Source organism: Nasonia vitripennis, chromosome 2 (genome assembly GCF_009193385.2).
Source record: "Nasonia vitripennis strain AsymCx chromosome 2, Nvit_psr_1.1, whole genome shotgun sequence".
NCBI classification, from domain to species: Eukaryota; Metazoa; Arthropoda; class Insecta; order Hymenoptera; family Pteromalidae; genus Nasonia; species Nasonia vitripennis.
The window spans coordinates 18,548,942-18,572,714 of record NC_045758.1 but is presented as its reverse complement, the minus strand read 5'-3'; the positions used below and the strand labels follow the sequence as shown (position 1 = coordinate 18,572,714).

The 23,773-nt window shown below is 47.1% G+C and overlaps 1 protein-coding gene across 3 annotated transcripts in view; it reads left to right on the top strand.

The window, feature by feature from the left end:
* The window catches only part of LOC100115744 (fibrillin-1), a 105,959-nt gene that overhangs the window by 53,700 nt on the left and 28,486 nt on the right, over positions 1-23,773 (top strand). For all 3 annotated transcript variants that reach the window (XM_031922559.1, XM_031922558.1, XM_031922557.1), the window contains exon 2: positions 7,984-8,166. In XM_031922559.1, coding sequence (XP_031778419.1) covers positions 7,984-8,166 — 183 coding nt within the window. The remainder of the gene's footprint in view (positions 1-7,983; positions 8,167-23,773) is intronic.

Sequence of the window (23,773 nt, the reverse complement as noted above, 5' to 3'; positions counted from 1 at the left end):
CGTCTCCCATTCTCGTTACGTGCCCTACCCATCCCAATCTGCGCGATTTTATTATTCTGTTAATATTTGGTGACGCGTACAGATTGTGTAACTCATCATTGTGTAGTCTCCTCCATTTCCCGGTTTCCTCATCTTTATTTGGCCCGTATATTTTTCGCAAGACTTTATTTTCAAATACCCTAAAACGGTTGTCCGCCTGCTTAGTGAGAGCCCACGTTTCGCACCCGTACAGAACCACCGGCAGTATTATTGTCCGGTATATTCTTATTTTAACGTTTTTAGACAACAGCCTCGACTTCAGTAAATTACTCACGGCGTAGAAGCAAGCATTACCCGAATGGAGTCTCTTATTTATTTCGACATTAATCTCGTTTCTATCATTTATGGTCGTACCCAGATACCTGAATTCGCTAACCTTTTCAAAAGTAAAATTCCCAACTCTGAGATCTTCCTCCCCTCTGCAGATGCCTAGCTTATCCACAATCATGTACTTTGTTTTTGATTCACTCACTTCTAACCCTGTATACTCCACCGCTTTTATGAGGATTTCCGCGTTTCTTGCTACCGTTTCCCTACAATCCCCCAGTATATCCAAATCATCTGCGTAGCCTAGTGTCTGCGTTGTTCCATTAAGCGTTGCGCCCAGCTGGCTAACCTGCATTTTTCTAACGGCATACTCTAACGTTAAGTTGAACAGCACCGTAGAGAGCCCATCCCCTTGTTTTAAACCATCGCGTATCATGAAGGGTTCTGATACATTACCGCCTACTCGGACCTTTCCCGTGCTTCCGTTCAGACATATTTGAATTAATCACTTCCAGTTTAAATGTTTTTTTTTAAGTTGAATTTCTTTAATCTAATATGAATTGTAACGATTGTTCTCACGCTGTCTTCAATTTAAATCACAATGTCTTAACGTAAGAAAATAAGAAGTTACAAATTTGATTTAAAAATTATACAGTTTGAAAATTCCTCCTTTTTTTGTTGTCACTTTCTTATTTTGGTTTAGTTTCAATTTCAATAAAGAGTGAATGTAAATAAAATAGTTTTTCTTATTATAAACAAAATTTTCAACATGGGCGATTATCAATCCAATGAAATTGTTGATATGATAATGATCTTAGGCGAAACTCAAAACAATGCCAGAGCCGCGGTGCGACTCTACGCTGAACGCTTTCCTCTAAGAAGGCGTCCTACTCACGACACATTACTCAGATTACTTCGAAGAGCTCGTGATGGACATCTTCGTCGTCAACGCAGACACCACGAATACAACGAAAATGATCCTAATGTTATAGCCGCCTTAGCAGCTGTTCATCTCAATCCACAAATTAGTAGTCGACAAATTGAAAGAGAAATCGGTATACCACGAAGAACAGCCTTGAGTATTCTCAATAATCTCCACTATCACGATTATCACATAAGATTAGTTCATGAGCTGAGGCCACGCCATTTTCTAATGCGTATTAACTTTTGCCAGTGGGCTTTAGGAGTTTTACAAAATGATCCAGATTTTTCAGATTTGTTATGTTTTCTGACGAGGCTATATTTCGCAGTGATGGTCAATTAAATAGGCTCAATAGTCACTACTGGTCACCTGTAAATCCCCACTGGTACAGGGCTATTGACCATCAAAACCGATGGAGTTTAATGGTGTGGTGTGGGATCATTAATGGTTACCTGATTGGGCCATATTTTTTCGGTCAAAATGTTAACCAGAATAGCTATTTGGCATTGCTCAGAGATCGACTGCCAGAGCTTTTAGAGGATGTTGACTTTCGGACGTTTCGGACGTAAAATTTCCTGTTCTTTCCGAATCTGCTATCAAAAATAGGGGTTCCTATTTTAAAAAAAATTTGACCTTCAAATGACCTTGAAATTTGAGTTCAAGGTCAAAACTAATTGCACAAAAAGATGTCCCCCTTGATCCTGGACAACTTTCATCTGAACAATTTTTCTGTTCATGGCTTAATTTAGGAGTTATTAGACTGGTTTGATTAAAATGGCCCACCCTGTATACCTACGAGAGCGGAGGGGAAAACGAAAAATACACCGCGGCGGGATAAAAACTTGAAAATCCATTAAAAGTAAAGCGACAACTGACGGACAAATCGCCGGTAAATCACTAGTTTACGGCTGCAGCGCGCCACCTTCGGAGCCGCAGAGCGTGTCGTTGTGCGCGTGTCACTCATAAAACGGAAAAAGAAATTTGTCTCGGACCGAGCGTCTGTTTTTCGTCGCCGCCTCTTTCTCTCTCCCTGTCTCCCTCGACTCGATCTTAATGACAAAATGCTTTTATCGTTAAAAAGAAGAGAGCAAGAAAAGACGCGCCTCGTAAACCGCGAACTCGCCGCTCGCTCACATATGCATATATGTATGCGCTCTCCATCTACCCAATAAGCAAGGGAACTCGAGCGCGCGCGCGCTCTCTCTCCCTCTCTCTCTCGACCATCGAAAATTGTCCAGAGAGCGATTGATGGAATGTTAATTAGCGAGATCCTCTCGAGAGCTGTTAATGAAACTTTTACGGCCAGACTCCCAATAAAGTCGCTCCACGGTCGTAAAAATCTCTGCTTCCCGCACTCGTCGGGAGCCTCCCACGAAACATCTCGCGAGATCGCCACTCCCGATAGCAGCCGCCCGCGACAAAAAAGACGCTCTCTCCGACGCGTCCTTGCGAACAAAGTCCGAAACACGCAGCCTTCCGTGCGCGGAGCCATTAAGTAGGCCCTGAGAAACAACGAGATGAACAAAGGGCATCGCGGATGAGCCATCGGACATTCGCGCTGGGAGTCGCGGCGCGCTCGTAAAATATTCCCCCGGCGGTGGGAAATAAAGGAGCACCAACGAGGGAGGAGCGAACCGACAAGACTGAGAGTTATACCGCTGTAGCGAGACACGCGGTGCACTTTGATGGAAAGCCCGAGGAAAGGGGAGATTGAGGTGTCAGGAGCAGCTCTCGATTCTCCAGGAGCGAATTTGTATTTGCTCGAGAGCAGCTCGGCTTTTCATCGGAAAAAGTTCTTCCGATGTAAATAACGATAAGCATTATCGCGCGAAAGCGAGACCCCCCTGATCAAGGCTGATTTAAACGGAGCCGCGGAATGTCCGCTCGGACGTTTACGCGCGAAAGCTCGGTCGTTCGCAATTAAAAGCTCGACGGCGCAGGGCTCGCGAGAATTACGGAATCGTCGAGAGTTTTATTTTCCAGCTCGACTGCGGCCGTCGCGAAGCCTAGAACTGAATTTTCGCGTACATTTTTATTGTGGAGAGAGAGAGAGAGAGAGAGAGAGAGAGAGAGAGAGAGAGAGAGAGAGAGAGAGAGAGGGAGGGAGAGAGAGCTTTTGCCGCGCGATGAAAAGTTTGCGGTTTAACTTTGAAAGCTGCTTTGGGGGCGCGCTGTGCTACTCCGTTCGCGTACCTACATGGGAAATCGCTTTGAATGTCGCGCAGGAAACTGGACTGTTTTACGCGAAAAGTCACTCGCTCGCGTTCTTTTCTCATTTAATTATTTCATTACCGCGCTCTGCGCGAGCATGCATCCTCTCAGCTCTCCAGAATTATAAATGCGTCACTTTAATTCTCGGCCATAGCTCGAGTGCGATTCTGTGCTGTACACTCACTGTGCGTATAGAGCGGTCATTCAATCGACCGATCGATGCTTGGCGCCTAGCTCTTAGCTGAATTTTAATGCTGAATTTCAAGTAAGCGCTAGGATGTATAAACTGTCACTTTTAAAAGCTCGAGAGATTGCCTTCGTTATCTCCACGCGAACCTTTCGTACGTATAATAGACTCCGGTATTTAAATATAGCGCTTAGTAGAGTCTCGTGTGTGTGTGTGTGTACGTGTTTACGAGTGACGGGTAATCCGGTTTGCCATATGTTTCCGCGCCTGTCGCGCTAATGGCCCATGTTAACACGCGTTATTCGGATCCGCCGAGTGGGATTTCGCCGTTTGGCAGTTCTTTTAGTTTTTATCTGCGATGACAAAGTTATGAGCCTCCTTCCGCGAAGCCGAAGAGTTTATTTATAATCGCTTACAAGCGCGCGTTCGCGCGTGGATTATGAGTGTGGCGAACGGTACGTAACTTTGATCAATGTATATATAATAACGTTTCGATAGTACGAAAATTTCTTGGATTTTTCAATAGAATCGCATAGGAATTATGTTTAAATGTTATAAATTTAACTTGTTAGTACACACGAGCCGCGCAACGAATTGTATAACATAATTTTAGACTTTCAGTTCAAAACGTTACGCTTAAATTAATCGATCTGTTTATCATATTATTCTGGTTTGAACCATAAATGGTGCAACTCTCTGATGATAATCAGATAATAGTTTCTACAGAGCTTCTTATTAAGTATTTAAGAATTATAAAATTTATTGTCAAGTGAATGTGTAGCGTCGTTATTTTTTTAAACAAAGTTACACTTGGCATACAATTAATTATCATGTTGTCCGTTTTACGACATATGCAATCGACACGCAAGTATACCTGCAAGCCAAAAAAATCCTTGCGTGTGTACACGAGGTTGAAAATATAAAACGCCGGTCGTTCTACACCGCAGTGACAATTATCGTTCCCTGCAGCAACTTCATCGACGCGTAAATTAAACCTTATTGCGTTTGTAGATTAAACTGCCCGGCTTACGACACATTGTTGATATCCCTGTCTGCGATAGATGCAATCGCACGCAACGTGTATTGTATACGTGTATGCGCGCAAAATTTCCCTACTCGTCCCTAGTTTACTTATTTACACCGTATATGGTTTCAAAATTATTTATATGTTTATAAACCGTACGAAATTTCAGATGTGCAAAAAATTAATCGTTTGACATGTTTTTACAGGCTTCAGTAAAACTCTAGACGTTAAGAAATCACTTCCAAAGACTGGTAAAAATGACTTCATACCCTTTGATTTGCCAAACTAACAGACGATGTTTTCTTTTTGATTTTAATTGCGTGTGATCAGGCTTGCTACGCTGATGCTTGTGATTATTTTTGCAACTTGTAAATACGCAGTAGGACTAAAGAGAAAGTTTTCTAATAAACTGAAAATAAGTCGCCTCCTAGATAAACTGTGCTCAATATGCGGAGCATAATACATTTTCGCAGTAATCCGCTGCGAACGTGTAAGTCCCAGTGTGCCTTATTGGAGTCCGGCCCTCGTAGAAATTACGATCGCCGGGCAATGCGTTATAACTGCGCCTCTGAGCACCGGCGCGAGAGTCCGCGGCTTTAATTAACTGCCTCGAACGGCGCTTTTATCGTTCGATTATGCGCCGACGCGGAGTGTCGCCGTCGCCGTAGGATTATAACCAGCAAGCCTTCTTCCCAATGCAACGTTGAGCCGCCCTGCGACACGAATGTTTTCGCTATTCCGAAATAATGAAATAACGTTGTCTCCTATAACAAACGTTGAAACTCGCAGACGTTTAATTGTTCGAGAACGCGTGCAGCGTGCTTAATCGTACTCGCGCGCGCGCACGAATCAATCAATTTTTGTCGTGTTCGCCTTTGTGCGACGATGCGCCGCGCTGTAAGCGGACTAACGGCTGCGGAATTTATTTGCGCGCGCATACCGGTGATTAATGAAAATCACAAGAGGAGGGCTACAGCCAAGCGGACTACGTTATTAAATGTCGCGCTCGGTCATTAACGTCCGGATAGTTCATTGAGCGATCGTTTGCTTAATGAATGACTGCGCAAACCATTGAAAGGTAAGTTCGACGTTAACGCGCGCGTTCGCGCCAATTATAACTATTCCGCGGTGTGCACCAGAGAGACACAAATACACGCACTGTTATTTGTTCAACTCGCTGCGGGCTTTATTGTGTCTCGGGACGCGCGCGCCCGTTTAAAAAGCTCGTATATTTACACGCGCGGTTTAATTATTAATTTTGAAATTGATGCTTCGAATATCAGGCAGACCCGCTGCCTGACCCGCTGCCTATAACGTATACCGCTTAAATTCTCATCAGAGTCCAAAGGTCGTATCGGGTAACTTGTTTACGAAAGCGTATTACGCATGGCTTTCCGCGCAAACATTCAACCAACAATGCTTTGCGAAAATTTCATCGTGCACTGATAGAATTTCGGGATATAAAATAATAATATATGATATTATAGTCGCCGATAAATACATGTTAAAAATAACAATATGCAAACTCTGTGTGAGGTTTCGCGTCATGGATAAAACGTCGGAGAGGATCAGAAATTCATCGCTTTATGATATAGATAAAGGCCGCGGCGGAGTCATAAATGGATTTCCAAGTAGTTTGCGAGGAAAAAAGGAAGATTCGCATCGACCATTTATTATTATGCAATCGGCATCGCCCACGTAGGTAGATTTCCAGCATCCATTTGCTCATAAAACCGCCGCGAACCCATCGGCGCAAACAGCCAATAAAGTGGCGGAAAAAGGGTAAGGCGCAGAGTCGATCGGTGAAAAGAGACGAATTCAGCGGATAGATGGACTCGGCATCTCGCGTCGGATATATCTTGACGTGTTAATTCTGCCAGCGCAGCGGTAGCAGTGCGTCTTCCCGTCTCTTCGCTTCTAGTAGACGCAGCAGATACGAGGCGAGAAATTCAATTAGATGCGCGGCTTCTACTTGTTGCCGCGCGCGCGCTCGAGTAAAAAGAGCGGTGCATACTTATCTCTCGCGGCGTATCCGCCGTCGCGGCCGCTCACAGCTGCGCGTGAGAGCTCTGCCTGTTGATGCTCTGAGCTGTTGTGTATATACTGCACTCGGCGAAGAGCCGATCGATCTCGAATTCCCGACGCGCCCCATCATTTCTTCGTCTATTCATCTCTCTCTCTTTCTCTCTCACCCGCTGCCGACGCTACTTCTTGCGCCTTCCGACTCGAGTTACTTTAGAGACGGCTAAGACAGCCAGAGCTCGACTGTTCGCTTTGTTTTTCTTTCTGGCCAGTCGCAGAATTGTAGGCTAATCGCGAACGGAGAGTTCTTGTGAGTGCGTCGTTCTGTTGAAAAGCTCTGCTGCTTCTTGTTTTCTTGCTGTGTTTTTCGTTTTGATGTGCTTGAGCTTATTTTCGAATGATATATAATAGTAGAGCGATTCCAGAAATAAGCAGATCCTCTCGTTATGAATATTATATGAATTGTGCGATTTCTCCGTCATTATCGGCGACCATGCTATAGGGGGGAAATTTCTGAAGCATCGTACAATATACGTCTATATTAACGCATTTACCTCTTTTGGGTGTTGGATTCGACTCGATCGTGCACATTTTTTCCGCTATGATGTGCGATGTGAAGTGATTTACGGAATACATCAAGATTACAAATTTAAGTTTTCTTAAAGGGCATATAATATGGACTAGTATCGAACAACTGTCCCCTATATATTTATACAATTTCATATCAACGATCTTCCATGATTTCATTTAATATATAGCTTTCTTTTTCAGAAGTTATTTTTATTTAATAAATACTGTTGGATTATTGCTATGAATTTACAATATAACTAAGAATGTAGTTTCACGATATGTTACGCTCATTATACAAAAATGACTCGTCTTGTTATATTATGTACGCTTGCTTATGTTTAGGTCTAGAAATGTGCTGTGAAATTGAAGTATAGAAAGAGAGAAAACTACGCATACGCGTCGAAGGTCTGTAGACTCTTTGTCGAGTGTTTTAGTCTCGCATGAGCGTCTCAGTAGATTAAATGACCTAATTTCTTCCTTACTCCATTTTAATAAATAAGACTGATATTGTTTGGTATAAAATGCTGATTTGTTCATTCAATATTCACTCATTTCCAATAAATACAATAATTGACATAATAATGTTGACGATGAATTAAATATCCTCAATTTCGATTCTGTACGCAAGTTGCTTGTCTATACGAATTCATTTATGCATATTAATCTCATTAACAGTGCATTCAATAATTATATTGGTTCATTGTAAATGTTTTATTTATTTATTTATTTTGAAAATTGCAGACGTAGCAGGCAACTGTCCGGTCGAAGCACCGCAGTGGGGCTCAGTCCGAGAGCGCGTGCTCAAGGATGGCTCACTGCAGACAATCTACTCGTGCGAGACCGGCCGCAAGCTCAAGGGCCACAAAATACTAACCTGCACCACCGACGAATGGAACCACCCGATACCCACTTGTGTACCTTTGGGTGAGTGCTGTAATTCGAACTTATCGAGCTAAAGCATCAGAGAAATGGATTGAAGCCGATGCAGATAGTATTTACACAGTTAACCAATATATTCAAATTCAGGGTGACACGGCGGTCGCATCAGGGATCAGCGAGTCAATACGATAAAAGCCACCCAGTAAACAAAGCAAGATCGATCTGCAAACTGCCCGATTTTCATCGACGGGACGCACTCGAGCGGTCTCTAAACATCGGGCGCGAATTTTGTCGGGTTTTCCACTCGAGCGCAAAACACTTGGCCAACCATCAGCCTATCAGGCGCGATAGATGCGGTATTCTTCAAAAAGCCACACACACACACGCGCGCGCGCGCATATGATCCATCAAATCCAATGATGAGTTTGTCCTCTTTGCGTGTGATCGTCACCCGGCGGCTGTTTTTTCCGTCAAGTACATAAGCCGACTTTCGGCCGGAGTCTGCACGATTTACGGACTTTACGCGCCGCAGCCGCTGCCGTATTCAAGCCTCTCTATTTTATGGCTCCGCGCAGTCGAAATCGAAACGCGCGCTTTTTCGGCTCTTTATGCCGGGGCCGACGAGCGTTCGAGGCTTTATTTGCATGCGCGAAATGTGTTTGCCGGGTCGCAGAGCGCCAGCGCGCGGTGTATGCACGCGTCCGCCTGTACAGTGTTTCGTTCTGTTTTTTTTCGCGTAGACGAGCGCCCGCCCAAGTGCATGAGATAGAGAGAGAGAGAGAGAGAGAGAGAGAGAGAGAGAGAGGTGTGTTTGCCGAAAGCGGGCCAGCGGCGCTCCACTGACTCGCTTTTCGAGTAGGTCTTTTTTGCAAGGGGCTTTTATTTCTGCGCGTTGTACTTGGTCGTCCTGTTTCGCCGAGATTTTTTCGGCTCAGAACTGCGGTCGGAGTTTTTGCAGCGCATGCCTGTTCTATATACTGTGCGCGCATGGCTGTGTATACGGTTACCGATCGGCGACCGGATAAACGCCCGCGCTATATGGAAATGCGGGAGCGTTCGGCTGTTGCAGGATGCTATGCTGGATAGAGAGAGTCGTTTCGATATGAGTGTAAACCTTCCAGGCGTTTTTTTCCCAACTGTAAAATATCGCGTGAGTTGTGGAAAAATTTTTCGCGAGATATTGGAAAAGATTTTTGTATCGCTTCAGTATTGCACTTCTGACCTCTATGGCCGAAGAACAGTTCCAACGAAAAGTCGTTGCTGTATAAAACACATAAAGAGTCGTAATGCAAAAAGCTTCACAGTTCAAGTTCTTATTTCACGCTCGAATCAAAACAACGAAGTTGTTGCTAATAGAATGTTGTGTGCTACTTATACTTCGATAATCAATATCGCAACAATCCACGCGACCAAGTGAGTATCGAAAGAGTCGTCTAGCCTTTCGATTTCTTATAGGCTTCAGAGATATTTGTTCGATTCGTTGTCCTGGAATAGTTGGACAGTGCTCAAGGATGTTGAACGGTATTCTATTTTGCGCTCTGGTATATGAGATCCGAAAAAGGTTTCAAATCTTTTACGAATAAGAAAAACCCTAAGAAATCCAATAACCGCCGGAAGAACTGTAACGACCCAACATCAAAAGTCAACAATTCGTTCCACTAGAGTTCCTTTTCTCTCCCCAGCGATGGCTTGCCCCTCATTCAGCGACCCGCGCACTTCTTAAGGAAAAAGTTTATCGAGTTCGCGACCGCGCACAGTGCGCAAGTTTTTCAAAGCACGCGCGCGCGTTCACCGTTTCATGCTACGCGCCGTGCCTGGAGCGAAGTCCCTTTAACCGAAGAGTCAATAACATTGAAATTCTCGCGCTCGACTCGCGATTATCGACGTATTCAGCGACGTATTAAGTTTGCCGCGACGATCTCCTCTTTCTTTTTCAGAAACGTCATCGAGCGAGTTGCGGTACTCCGTGGGCCACATTTCACCGACTTCCAAACTCACTCGCGAGCGTATTATTTTTCGTTTTCGATGAATTTTGACTTCCGCCTCTATTGCCGCTCCAAGTCTTTCAAGCATTTCATATTTCCGCTCGATCTGCTCTCGACGTGCTGATTTTAATCAATCACACGGCCCGCGTAACCCGCGGGCTTACAATTTAAGTGGAATTTTACGATCAACGCTTCATCCCGCTGTGAGTGAATCCGAAAAAATACCCAACCATACGCGGCTGTTTGACATCTACGATTCTACAACGAGAGATTTCCCTCTGCGCAGCGGGCGAAAAGGCAAAAAGTGTAGACCAGTAGCTCGAGCAGTTATTCAAAAAGCGCCGCTCAATCGCATTAACCCCGAGCAATCTTCCAGCTCGGCACTCGGAGGGAGCAGCGAAAAATTTAATTTCCGTCAAATTTTTCCGGCGCTGCGACTACGCGACTTTCCTGCGAATTGCGCGCTCTGGTAGCTCTCTCTCTCTCTCTCTCTCTCTCTCTCTCTCGCACAAAACTTTGCAGCCGCGCGCGCGCAGCAAAAGCTCCGCAAAGTCGCGCCCTATCGTCGTACTCTTCAGGTCGGAGAAAAGCAAGCCAAAGAAAGGAGGGAGACAAATTTTCTTGTCGCGCGATTACCTCGATAAACGCGGATTTATGATCGAACTTTACGCTCGTAGTTGGGCCGTGCGAGCGCGCACTGTTCGCCGATTGCATTCCGATCACGTCTATACGTATAGTATACCTAGGACGCAACGTTGCGTTTCTGTTTCTTCGGTTCCTTTCATACTCTCTCGTTCCTGAATGTTTTATATCTTCGCGGGGAAAGTATCGTGTTGGGAAAGTATATTGTACTCGGCTGATTAATAAAGCTTCTTCAGCCTGAGCGCTGAGTTAGGGCGCTTTTTAATGCGGCCCTGTTGCTGTTTTTCACAGCTGATGCGTAATTAAAACCGGAGCGAATTGAAATTTAAGAGCCAGGTCTACTAATTATAAGAAGCAACTATCCGCGCAGGAAATTCGCAGCTCCCCGTGACTTGCAAACGCCAAGTTGAAGAGCGGATGTATGGATATACAGAGAGATAATCGCTTGTATCCACAGAAAAATTAGCGCCGAATAATTTAAAGTAAATACCCGGTAAAAAGTGCGCCCCACGAACGAAGCGCGAAAGATAACGAGCGAAAGCCCTTAAGCCAATTCCAGTAGCGCGGAACAGATATTGCGAGGATAAAAAGCTGCCGGGGCGGTGGCAGTTCGATAACTCGCTTTTTTCGACACGTTCCGCCGGGAGAAACGCGCAGCGCAGCGTGAGCGCAGAAACGATGAAAAATAGCGTCAAAGTCTTCTTTCTGGCTGCCGGCGCGATAAAAAGCGCCGGAGGTGTATCACATTGTACAAGTGTAATCGGCTTGATTACGTGTCGAACCTTTTCTTCGAGCTGGATCCAGGGACGCGTGTAGGTAAATATTCATCTCCCGCCGAATGTTTTACAGATAATTCCCGGAGCGGAGCAATTCATTTTGGGGAGGAGGAGGTGCGAGGAGGGCACAGGTGCCGCGCTATCTTTATTGGTCGAACGTGTTTCGGGTACCGGAGTCTCTCGGCGCGGCGGCTGATAAAAGACGCCTATGATCGTTTGTTTGAGAGCCAGCTCGAGACTCCGGCTTATTATACCCGGGGCCTTCTCGGAATATTTTCTTCGGTGACGCGCCGCGGGATATGAAAGGGTCGACGCGTGGGTGTTTACGCCTCGGCGATAACGATTATCGTGGGCCAGTTCCGAATTTGAATTGGCTCTATGTACACACGCTTCCTTCGGCCGACGTATACCCCTTGCTCCGGTTCGTGCAACGTATGGGAAAAGCGATGGGGAAAGATAAGGCGAAGTTAATCGAGTGAACCCGTACGTTTCTTCCGTGACTAACAGAATTTATTATCAATAACTCGACGAGCACTCAGCGTGGAAAATCAAGCTATTGCACTCGTCCTCGTGAAAGCAGTTGTGCATGCGCAGCGTTAAAGGCCCACGACGCTGCAATTTAATGCTCGTAACAGCGGTTACTACTTCTCAAGCCCGCAATAAATTTCAATTTCATCAGCGCGTTAATCCGACGACGATAAAACTCGCGCGCGCATCAATAGTCCGCGTCTTTCAATAAAAAGTCCGTAAAATCGAGATTGTTCCCGCGCTGCAGTAAACACGGTGCTTCCTTTTATACATCGTCGGCTAGTTGCTATCGCGCGAGTGTATCCGGCGGCGGCCGGCAGTCTTATACCGGTTTAATGACTTAACGATGGCTTCATCTAGCGGCGTGTCGATCGTCTATGCTGCTTACGAGTTGTGCAGCCTGCGCCTAGTCAAGTGCTCGGCGGCTATCGGAGGCTTCATTTCGCGAGCGGCTGTTCTCGAGATGTGAGCGCTGATGGAAGAGGCGGGCACGCCGCGCTCACGTCTTTTTGGACAGCTGCAGCCGCGTTTATGGGAATCGGTTCCGGCGCTGCCGCTTTTGTCGATAAAGCCATTATCATCGTTTTCTGGTGCAACTACGAATCGGATTGTTTTAAAAATGCGCTGCTTCCAGCGCGAGTAGAAAGTCGAGAAGATTCGCGGCGGCGTTATCCGAGCTGCTTTAGCTGCAGCCGCGGCTGTTTATCGTCGCGGGCGCGCTCGCTAAACTTTTAGCGGGCAAAGTTTGCCAAAGGGCGCGTCTCCGCGCACAAGTACACGTACGTAATATACACAGACACTCTGCGCGCGCGAGAGAGATGAGAGATGAGAAATGCCCGGGCGATTATGGCGCGCGGAAATTAATTTTTCCCTCGGCGCCCCGCTCCGTTCCGAGCAAATATTTTCAAAGAGAGCATCTGCAATTTCGCGCGGCGCGCCGTGTTTGCCATTGCGGTTGCCGCCCCGCTGATAATCGAGAACGAGAATTTTCAGTGTCGTCGCTCCGCCAGCTCGCCTCGCGCATTTTTCCACAGGCCGCGGAGATAATAAACAGATCGTGTGCCATTGATGCGGGCAAATTCGAGATCCGCAGCCCGCGAGACCGCAAGCGTCGAAGGAGCAGGAGGCGAGAGCAACAAAGACTCGATTCTGGGCCACCTCGCAGGGTGTACATAACTCGCTGGCGCGAGAGCGACAAAGGCGCCGCAGGAATTCACGTGCAGCACGCGCCTAATGGAAGTAAATAAAGCGCACGCGAGAGAGGGGGAGAGTCAATCCTCGGGCCTGCTTTCCAGTTCCTCTCGAACTTCTTCCTCGTTTTCTTTCGCAAACCCGTCGAGCGAGGTCCAAGGCGGACTTCCCTGGCCTTGCGCTGCAGAAAGAGAGAGAGAGAGAGAGAGAGAGAGAGAGAGAGAGAGAGAGAGAGAGAGAGAGAGAGAGAGTGAGAGAGAGTTCGCAAAGAGGCTCGCGCGCTGGTAAATTACGCTCGCGGCGCAACGCCGATGATTCGCCGCGATAACGGCGCGCGACTCTTCCACTCGATTTCAGCCAATTCCTGCCTGCGATCGGGCGCAATTTTCGTTTTTTGATGCTCCTCGGCCGTTCCGCAATTAAGAGTCCGTAACTATACTTGTTTCGCGCAATAATCCGCTTAACGCACCGGTTACGCTTCTTTCGAACATCGTGGGTATAAATGCCACTTCGCGCGAGCGGTATCCCAAGCGAGAATGTCTGTTTAGTCGGAGGAAATTATCATCAGCGTCGATCGTTTGCGACTGCGACTGCGCGAGAGACGTTATCGATCATGCGTTTTCGATCGCATTTTCATCGCGAGCACAGAGACGATTAATAAATTGAAGGCTCTTTTTTCCCCGAGGATTGGCAAAGCTCTTGTCGCGCGAGCGAGCTTTCAAGTACTCGCAACGTGCTATATATACGCGCCGTATGTCGATCCTTATCTTTATACGGCGCGTGTCTTCCTCGCTGCAGCCTTAACGTCTCGTCTCCGTGCGGCGGCCGCCCCTTTGTCCGTGCGGTTATATTATACACCATAGATATGTGCTGCGTTTGCCGAGCTACGGATTAAGCGCGGAAACATAGTATTTCATACGGATGGCTCCGGGCTGTGTGCGCTCTCGTTCGTCTTTATATTTTCTCCCTTTCTCTCGCTCCTCCTTTTTTCTCGCCGGCCCGCGACGAACGTGCGATTTTGCATAATGAGCGGAGTTTCTTTATCGGGAAGCGCACGAATAAATCAATTATGCTAAGTGCGCATAAATTATTTATCTTCCCGGAGGTGCGCTCGAGGTCTCCGCGAGGGCCGCATCGGTCGAGGAGGAAAGCGCGCCGGTTTAGATTGTATCGAAAAGTTTTCTAGTCCTTTTGGATTGTTTTGCATGGCAAACGGGTGTTTCCATCGCCAGCGAGATCGTTCAATCGGGTGGAAATTGATTTTTACGATACGCATGAGAAACTTTTTGCTCTTCATATGTTTATAATGTCACTCTTGTTTACGCAAGCAGCGGGATTATAGCGATGATTTACTTATTCAAATTACGACATTAATCGACTCTAATGCTCTAGAAGAGCTGCTTTACGCTCTTTTATTTGGCGGTTTCCACGACGATAGCACAGATGGTACATCGTCGACTGGGGGTGATAGAAGGAGTGCTTCATTTTATCACGGAGCTCGAGGCAAGAGCTGCCTTTCATTTACCAAAAATTCCGATAGCTTTGCCAGTAACGGTGGCTGGAGGAAAAAAGGAACATCCTTCCGCGCGAAACAAAGTGTTGCGAGGGGACGCGATCATTGTCCCGCGACATGCAGCGCATAGCACTGGTAGCAGCTGCGAATACTGCTCGCTGGCGCGTTGAATTAGCGCGATAAGGCTTGCTGGCTCGCGCATGAATATGCGCCTCCTCGTAATCGGGCTTCATGCGCGCGTACCGCTCCCCCGTGGCGCATCGGGACTATTTGCGCGCGACGCGCTCTAACGACGCTAAAAGCGCGTGCTCTCGGGAAATATGAAATTTCGCGCGCCAACGCGAAGCCCGCAGAGCGAGCAAGAGAGAGAGAGAGAGAGAGAGAGAGAGAGAGAGAGAGAGAGAGAGAGAGAGTGCCCGGTCGTCGGTCGCAATATGGCTCTGAGTTTATGGCCCGGCTTAGGACTTACCGCGAGTTATAGTGGGCGCCGCTTGCTCGCAGGCCGATTTCTTTATGGCACAATCGCTCCGAGAAGCGCTGTACGTTGTTTGATGACAAATTACAAGTGTCCTGGGCAACCATAAAGCTAGAGAATGATCTTGACACAGCGAGAAACCTGTTTGATTAGATATCGCTTTCCGAATCGTCAGTAGTACACCTTGCTTTAGATTTTTTCGAAAAGTTCATATTTCTACAAAATTAAAATATATATAAAACACTTATGCTCAAATCGAAATCTTCATTCTCGTGTTTCGCGCAACAACTTATCATTCTTTAGAACCTATACACTTGGCTAATACAGATACATTTCGCAAATACTTACGACAATAGTAGCTTATAATACCACACACAACTTGACCAACTGATGCGGGCGCAAATAAAGTTCTCTCGAGCAATCGCACAACCACGCGCTCGCGTGCAACAGACGCGGGCTGCAGACTAATTACTCTCCAACGAATGCTCCAACACCTGGGCTCGTTAATTTCTGCTGCGTCACTCCGCGCTAGGTACAGCAAAATCTGCCTACGCATCCGCGCAGCTGTTCGTCTCTATAGGCTATGAATGTTACGAGAGCGACTGCTTTCTCCTCTACTTCGATCGCGTCGCCGCGTTCGGTTATCAGCGGCGCGTAATTTTAGGGTAGCAGTGCCGGCAGTGCAGCGATCGCATATGTGAGATACACGAGCCGCTCGCTCTGGTAATTAGATTGCGCCCTAGCTCGCGTCATTGTGCGGCACAGGCTCGCATCGATCGGGCTGAAAGCCGATATGCGAGGATTTCGAGTCTCTGAGATTGGCGCGTCATTTTTTACTTATCAGCGCAGGCTTTGTTAGATTATACGCCGCATCGCAGAAAAGCATGCCGTTCCGAATCCATACGAACGTATATATATTATATATATATATATATATATATATATATATATATATATATATATATATAGCTCGCCCGAAATTCGAGCAGGAACCATCCTTCGGCTGCAGCATTCGAGCCAGGCGGAGGCATCTATCCTCGATTCCTCCCGCTCGGCAGCTGCAGCCCATAAACATCTCCCGTAGACACGCACACGTACGAGTGTACGCTGCAGACGTCTCAGATGCGGCGGATAATCGGATACGGCAGCAGACACGGGCATCGGCGCTACATCCGATCGATCGTAATTAATTCGCCGCGTGTCCCGCGGACAAATAGCGCGGTCACCGTCTAGGGGCGTCCCGAGAAGCTTATTCTCCCCGAGCACCTGTCGGCAGCCGAACTCGCGCTAAACGAGACTTGCGTTTATCGGTACTGCTTCAAAGAGAAGAATATGACGATGGACGAGTGCTCGGCGGTGAGACTGACGCGGCCAATACTTGTTGAAGCAACGCGAGTGTGCAAATATGCCCGAAACAGCGTGTGAATTTTACGGGCTATTGATGTTTACGATTGCGCCAGATGGAGGTCAACGGTTATTAGAGACACGCCATGGAGAACTGCAGAACGCAGAGTGCGCCTGTATTAAATAAAGCCGTTAAATGGCACATGTATATTTTGGTCTGTATTTTGAGTTTTGACAGTCGCATCCCGTTTCTTCGCAATGGATTCTGCGAACGGAGGGTGTAGCACTCTTCGTTAGTGATTAGTGACAATAAATATAACAGTAATAATGCAGTTCGTACTACATTGCCATGAAAATTAGCCATGGTTCAACTTTACCCACTCAGTGTCTGAAGGCGTAATCCGAAAATGTGTATTCCTAGGATAAAAGATAATCGGAAGAGAGCTTTAATTTGAGGGCTGGTGGGTTAAAAATGGTTGCCTAGGTCAAAGGCCGTCTAGGCTTGAAAATGGCAAGAAAACCATCTATTTTTTGATTTTTAAAGAAAATTAGTGATTTTTCCTATTATAAAAGTCCTTAAAACTTTTGATCCGAGTGCAGGTAAGTTTCAACAATCCGGGGCTCAAATTAAAGCTCTTTTCTTCTACTTTCGTTTTCCAAATTTGGATTAATATTTCAATATTGCGATCAGTTCTATATAAGCCTATCAATTATGGATTGTGAAATTCCCATAAGAGAATTTCAACTGCTCCCGCATAAAAAAGTTTGGCAAGCGATCGGCGATATACGCGGACATTTTCTTACTCCACATGGCCCAAAGAACCAAAAAAAGTTGGTCTGGTAGGTGTGCCATAAATTCGAAATTCTCAACTTCCAGCACCCGAGTTGTTTACTGTCAGTCCTGGATTTGCACATATACTTCTCTGGTCTAATAATATGTTGAAAGTATACACCCCTCTACATTGAAGATACCCCGGTAACAAGTATTATTGCATATCCAATTATCCAAAAATAGTGTTTCAATAAGATCAGTATATAACTGAGCAGTTGAGAACAACAACCGCACGGACATTCTCTATATATTCCGTCACCGTCTCGTCGCTCGATGATCGGTTCCATTCTCTCGAATTCGCCCGCTCATATTTGGGCATGCCGAATTCCAGACTCGGGGCGCTTTCGCATAATCTCGGCGAATTTCTCGGTAGCTCATATCGGAGCCAAGCGCGTCTGCTCTCGAATCAATAGAGCTAACTGGAACAAGTCGACGGAGGTTTAGCATCCTGTTCATTACGAACTCGATTCATGCACGCGCTCCCGTACATTTTTCGCCTCTGGCCATCGCACTTTTGCTTACATCGGCTCACTCGGTATAGCAGAGGCCGCATATAAGGCGAGCAGACGAAGTTGTCCCCTCGAAACTTAATCAGGTTTAATTAAAAGCGCGTACGTCAACCTCCCGCTGACACGACGCCGCTTTGCCGATGCGTACGAGGCATGACGTCGTATTATTTCGACGCAGCTCTCGAGCCGTAAGAGAAAAGCGAGCCAAGTTCAATGCGAGAAGCGCGAGAAAAAAGAAGAGACCCTCGCAGTAAGAAGGAATGTTTTGTGGAGGCACGAAGGGCATCTCGCCGACAAGTGCCGCGTCATTGGAACCGGTCGCGACTGCGTGTCGAATTTTGAATTGGTCCCCATTGTCCCGAATAAATGGGGAATTCAGCGTGAAGCGCTCCAACGTCCAAGAGTTACGATGTAATCGAACGATAAGCTATAAGGTTACGCTCGCAACGTCTGCACTTTCATAAAGGAATCGGGACAAATATTTTGCTCGTAAAGCAAAGCGAAAAGCGCTGCCGAGGCATCGATGTAATGTATTATTTATCGTCGAAATCTTCTCAGCAACTCCCGTGCGCGCAGATGAGATTGCCATCGGCGTGTGGCGCCTTTTCTCTCGGTGCGCATCTGCGACAACGCTCGAAACACGCCGAGACAGTGCCGCGATCCAGATAAGCCGCAGCGCGTCTATATAGTACATAGCGGAGCCTGCGGTAGCCTAAGTACTTAAAGGGCGCCTTTTGTCTGCACGCGCGCGCGCGAAGGAGTCGGCTCAGACTAGGATCTTAGAGACGACCTGTTAACACGGTCCTGAGAGTTCAAAGGAGAGACTAATGGCGAGCTGGACGAGAATGCCGAGGAAATTCAATTTTAGCGCCCGTGAATCCGTCTCGAGCGCAGCTTTGCTTTAAATAAGCCGGAATCTGTTAAAGCCTTGATTGAATGCTGAAAATGCGTCGTATTGTATTGACGCAAGGTTATCCGTGCATTCTTATATGTATAGTTTAATGAAACAGCTGTGCTCCCGAAAAATAATTGCAAAGCATCCATTTTCATTTAGTACTTGAAACGTTCGCTGATGCTGATTAACGCAGTCAAACATCTCGGTACAATTTTCCCACGCAGGATTTTCATCGGATCAATTTCGTTTGAAGAGCCAGCTACTACAAGTAAGGACTTATTATTCGCACGAAGCGCGAGATGAGGTTGGTTTGAAAAATTGTACGTCTGAAGCCAGGACCTCAGTGACCTTTTAACATTTTCTTCTCAGATGTACACTTACTTACTCGCTACTCTCAAGATAGTCGCTTTAAAAGAGCCTGAAAAATAAAAAAGCGCAGTAAACTACAAAGAACATTGTTGCTGGGTAGGTAGCCCTGTATGTCCTTTAGAGCGGCGCACACAATGCACTGGAGTTCTAACCAGCGGCTGCAGCGGCAGCACAATGCTCCAGCGCGCGGGACATAACGGCGGATCTCGCGCGCGCGCGCAGGCGAAAGATGGAAAAAGGAAGGCGAGAGATGGACACTCATTATACATCTCGGGCCGGCATTATCCCGATACGTGCTCTAGCGGCCAGCTTACTGTGTGTCTGCGTGTTTGCACTCTCGGCTCTTGTGCTATCTCGGCTGAAAGAAATTGGCGGGCTGCCATCGCGATGTCAGGCCTCGCAGCGGTTGAATGGCACTGCGGGCCGTGAAATTCGGATGAGCCCGGCCGGCGGTCGATGAACGTTGTTGAGAGTCTTGTCCGTTGTTGTGTCTGTCTTTCTTTCTCTCTGTCCGCAGAACAATGATCGTCGTTCCGATAAGCTCTTTCGCGCTGGCTAATTAGAGGTCGCGTAACGCGCGGCATTATTCATGCTAGCTCTATATCCTCTATACTCAAGCTGTGCGCGTATATAGCGTCATTTTGGACCGGGGATATACTGTGTCGGTGATCAGAGCTCCTGCACTAACGAGCCTGCTGCAGTAATGATTAATTAATATTCAATGAAGTATCTTTCGGATTTCTTATGTAATTTTCGCGATTCTGATGCTGCCGCTGCAGAGCTTATGGCGTGCCGATGCAGTTATTAGTCGTTGTGCTTCTGCGAATACTATCGCACGGCTTCTAATAGTTATATGGTTGATTTAAAATGCTCGCGCGAGTAGATCGAAATGCAATAATGCATAACGGCGTAAGCGGTGCTTGTTGCTGCGAACTAAAATTAAGCTGAGGCATGTTATCGAATTTTCGATGGTGCTTCACGCATAGAATGCATAATTATAACAGGCGCTGCGTACACTACAATTTTGGCTCTCGCGCTTCTGTGGGTATATAGGCACGTGGGAACCCTCGCTGTGCGTCTCGGAAGCGACTCACCGCTTCGAATATTAGAGTTTGCGTCTTTCGAGCCCTCATTATGCTTATCGCCGCATTCGAGGCAGAATTATCAGCCCGTCGAGTGACGTGTCGGACCACCGTGCCTCCATGCGCACGTGGAGTACGTTGTACAAGGAGCACGACGCTGCAGCTTCAAATCTACGGAACCTCCCCATGGACCTCCACGCTCTCTTTCTCTGCCTCTCTCTCTCTCTCTCTCTCTCTCTCTCTCTCTCTCTCCCACCGTGCATATATTCGTTGTTCTCATAGCGAGTACAGTGTACTTCGTGTACATCGTCCGCCGGCATATATCCTCGACCTTTGCTCCGCTGCAGCAGAGAGCAGCTCCTGCAGTCGCCCGCAGCTCTAACAAGCCTCGACACGAGCTGCGCGCTCTCGGCCGCACTATCGATCACCGATCGCAATCTGGTTATCTGTGCATTAGCCACGCGCGGTAACGTCCGAGGCAATTTTCAGACTCGTTCGCAAAAGTTATCGCCCGCAGTGCCTCGTCACTCCTGGCTCCGAGTCTTAACACTAACGACGCACATCCTGTGCTCCTGACAAAGAGGCCGGTTGCCGCTGGGGGCTTCATTAAATATTCAAATGACGAAGGGGCAAGGCATTGAGACATTGGAGGAGGACGATTATGATGATGATTGTGCAGAGGTAAATCGGGTTTGGAATATACTATATTGCAATCGACACCACGCGAACCCTGTATCGGCATCACTCGAATTGCGAACGGATTGATCAAGAAGCCAAAAAAAAGTTTTCCAATCAAACCTCGACAATTACGCCTCTCGGATTTCTCGCAAAAAAGAGCAAGTCACGCCAATGCAAACATCAATAGGCTTCCCTCGGCGTCGGTATCAGTGCAGCTCTTCGTCTAGCAGTCTGCACCGCGACTGGCAACTGGGAAACGCAATTTCCTGAAAACCGGGCGCGTAATTTGGAGAACAATGACGAGTCTCGCGCCGCGTCGACCCCGTGAAATCGTAATATTGTCTTCGCTGCATCTCTTCCACTCAGGCCTGAGCTTTGCGCTCGGTGCAGGTATGGTCTCGTCTTCGCGTGGCGTGGCAAAGTTATATGAGCGCTCGTCCCTCCCCCGATGCCCGGACACTATAGGGTTCCGTAACTTTTCGGCAGTCGCTCGCGCGAGCGATATATAGTGACTGCAGCAAATTGAGCTCTTTCTCGCACTCTCTCCGCTCCGACTTTCTTCCAGCGGCCCGCGGCCGAGCGAGGCCTTGATAAATTCAATTGGAATCCATTTTCCGGGATATTATTTCACGGGATTCTATTATAGGTATCTGAGTGCGCGAACGGTCCGGAGCGCGTGATCGGTGAAATTTTGAAAAATAGCGGCTTTTATGTTGATGGAAGCTGAGGGCTCTCGAGGCTTTTGTTGGAAATTGAAACGCGATAGTATTTTTTTATAACACGTTGCTCAAATGTCTCGTAGCGGACGGTTGAATTTATTCGAATTTTCGCGCAGGGCTTGGCGCTGGACGAATCAAAGTAGAAACGCACGGTTCAACTGTCGCGACCGCCGAGTAGAAGCAGCCGAGCATGATCCGACGTCCAGATATCGTGTACGTCCTTTAGACGATACATTTTTAATTTAAAATCCCTGCAGTACTGCAGCACAGACCTCGGGAACCGCGGAACTATTTTCACCGAGCTCTGATAGTTTTGCTCTCACGCGTCCCGCATAAACATTCGGTCCCTCGTCGATCGGCCATTAAAATATCACAAAGGGAGACTTCGGCCTCTCGACCAAACTCTCCGCGGACGAGGTCTCGGAGCGACTCGTGAATCATTTTCTCGCCTCTCGATACATATATACAAGCGAAACGTCCTCTGACCCACCAAGGGGGCCGCATGGCTGCTATCGCTCCCTGCGATCTACCGGTGTGCTGGGACCTTTCTGGAGGCGCGGCTCGCTCCCACCTACCGTTCGGTCGCTGTACCTTCATACCCGCTTGCATACTTCTTCTGGTACTGCGGAAAAAACAGCTCGTTGTATCAAAGTGATAAGCACGAAACGCGTTTGACGTTCGTCTCCATAATCATACACGCGCAACGATTGTTGGAGCACCGGCCCAGCAGCGGTTAGACGAGATTCATTCGCACAATTGTGTATGCAATAAAATGATCGCATGCACCTCGAGTTGACTCTCTTTGTGTCTCTCCGGCTCATCGTGACTCCCTCCTGTGCTCTACTCTTCCTACGGCGTCGCGCATAAGCATCGGTGTGCGCTATCCCCCGGAGAGGACCCCGATGCGCGAGCATGCGCGGCACATTAATATTGCCGCGCCGCCGTCGTCGTCGTGTTACATTGCCCCTTGCGAATTTCCACTCTATATTACGCTCTCGCTCTGTTCTCCAATGCGTGTCGATGCTTCCTTCGTCCCTCTCTCTCGCACGCCGTGACTTCCGTATTTGCGCCGCGTGCGCTCCGTATAATGTAAACGATCGCGGACGGGTGCGCGCGCGCATGTGCGGGGGGTCTATTTGGCAAATCATGGCGTCGCACCTTTTTCTGGGAAAGGGGCTTTACGGAGTGCATTTGTTTGGTTTATGATTTTATGCAAATCGAATTAAAAATATGCCATAGGATTCAATGTTCTGTCTCCATGGGTTATAAGCTTTTTTTACTTGAGAAGCACTCGCTGTTGATCATTTAAACGGTTGCAATAGGCATAATGTAAGTTAAAATGACCTTCTTCTATATTCGCGTTTCTAAATTTAGCACCGATTATTATTCGCAAGCACCTGATATTACGAATCGGCATCCGATTAGCAATCAATGATGTATGCTTCCATAAGTGCAGATACACGCTAAAATCAGCGAATGATTATCATACATAATAATCAGCAGTATAATAAATTATGCGACCGTTGATGCGACCGTTGATTATTGATTTACATGAATTATGCAAGCAGTGCAAAGGTGCGATAAATTTTACTTTAATTATCGGTAATCCATAAAAACAGTGCGACCATGGACATTAAAAATAGGTATCGAGATCGTTACACTCGTATGGCTACACGCTGGACAATAAAGCAAATTTATCGGGAATAAGCGTTGTTTCAGTGCTCGATGCATACGCAAAAAGTAATACTTTAAATCGTTTCACACGCGACGAGCCTCGCGAATAATGGCAAGCGTATCGGTACAATAGATCACGCAGCCCATCGTGTAAATAAAAGAATGTCATAATTCCCCCTTGATAAATTGCAACCGAGCCATTGTTCTTGTTTACGCTCTATCGGCTAAAATCTTAATGTCTTTTCTGCATTCGCATAGACATTTCGCGCTCCACGCTGAAACTCGATTTACGCTCGTCGTTTTGCAAGCGTTGCTTGGAAATACGCGAAAAGAGCTGCAAACGTTATTTTTTCCGATCTGCACTAAAAACCATAGCCTCCGACAGAGCAGTTCTCACGAACGTCAATCCGTGGCAGCCTATAGATCACCTCTCTTCTCTT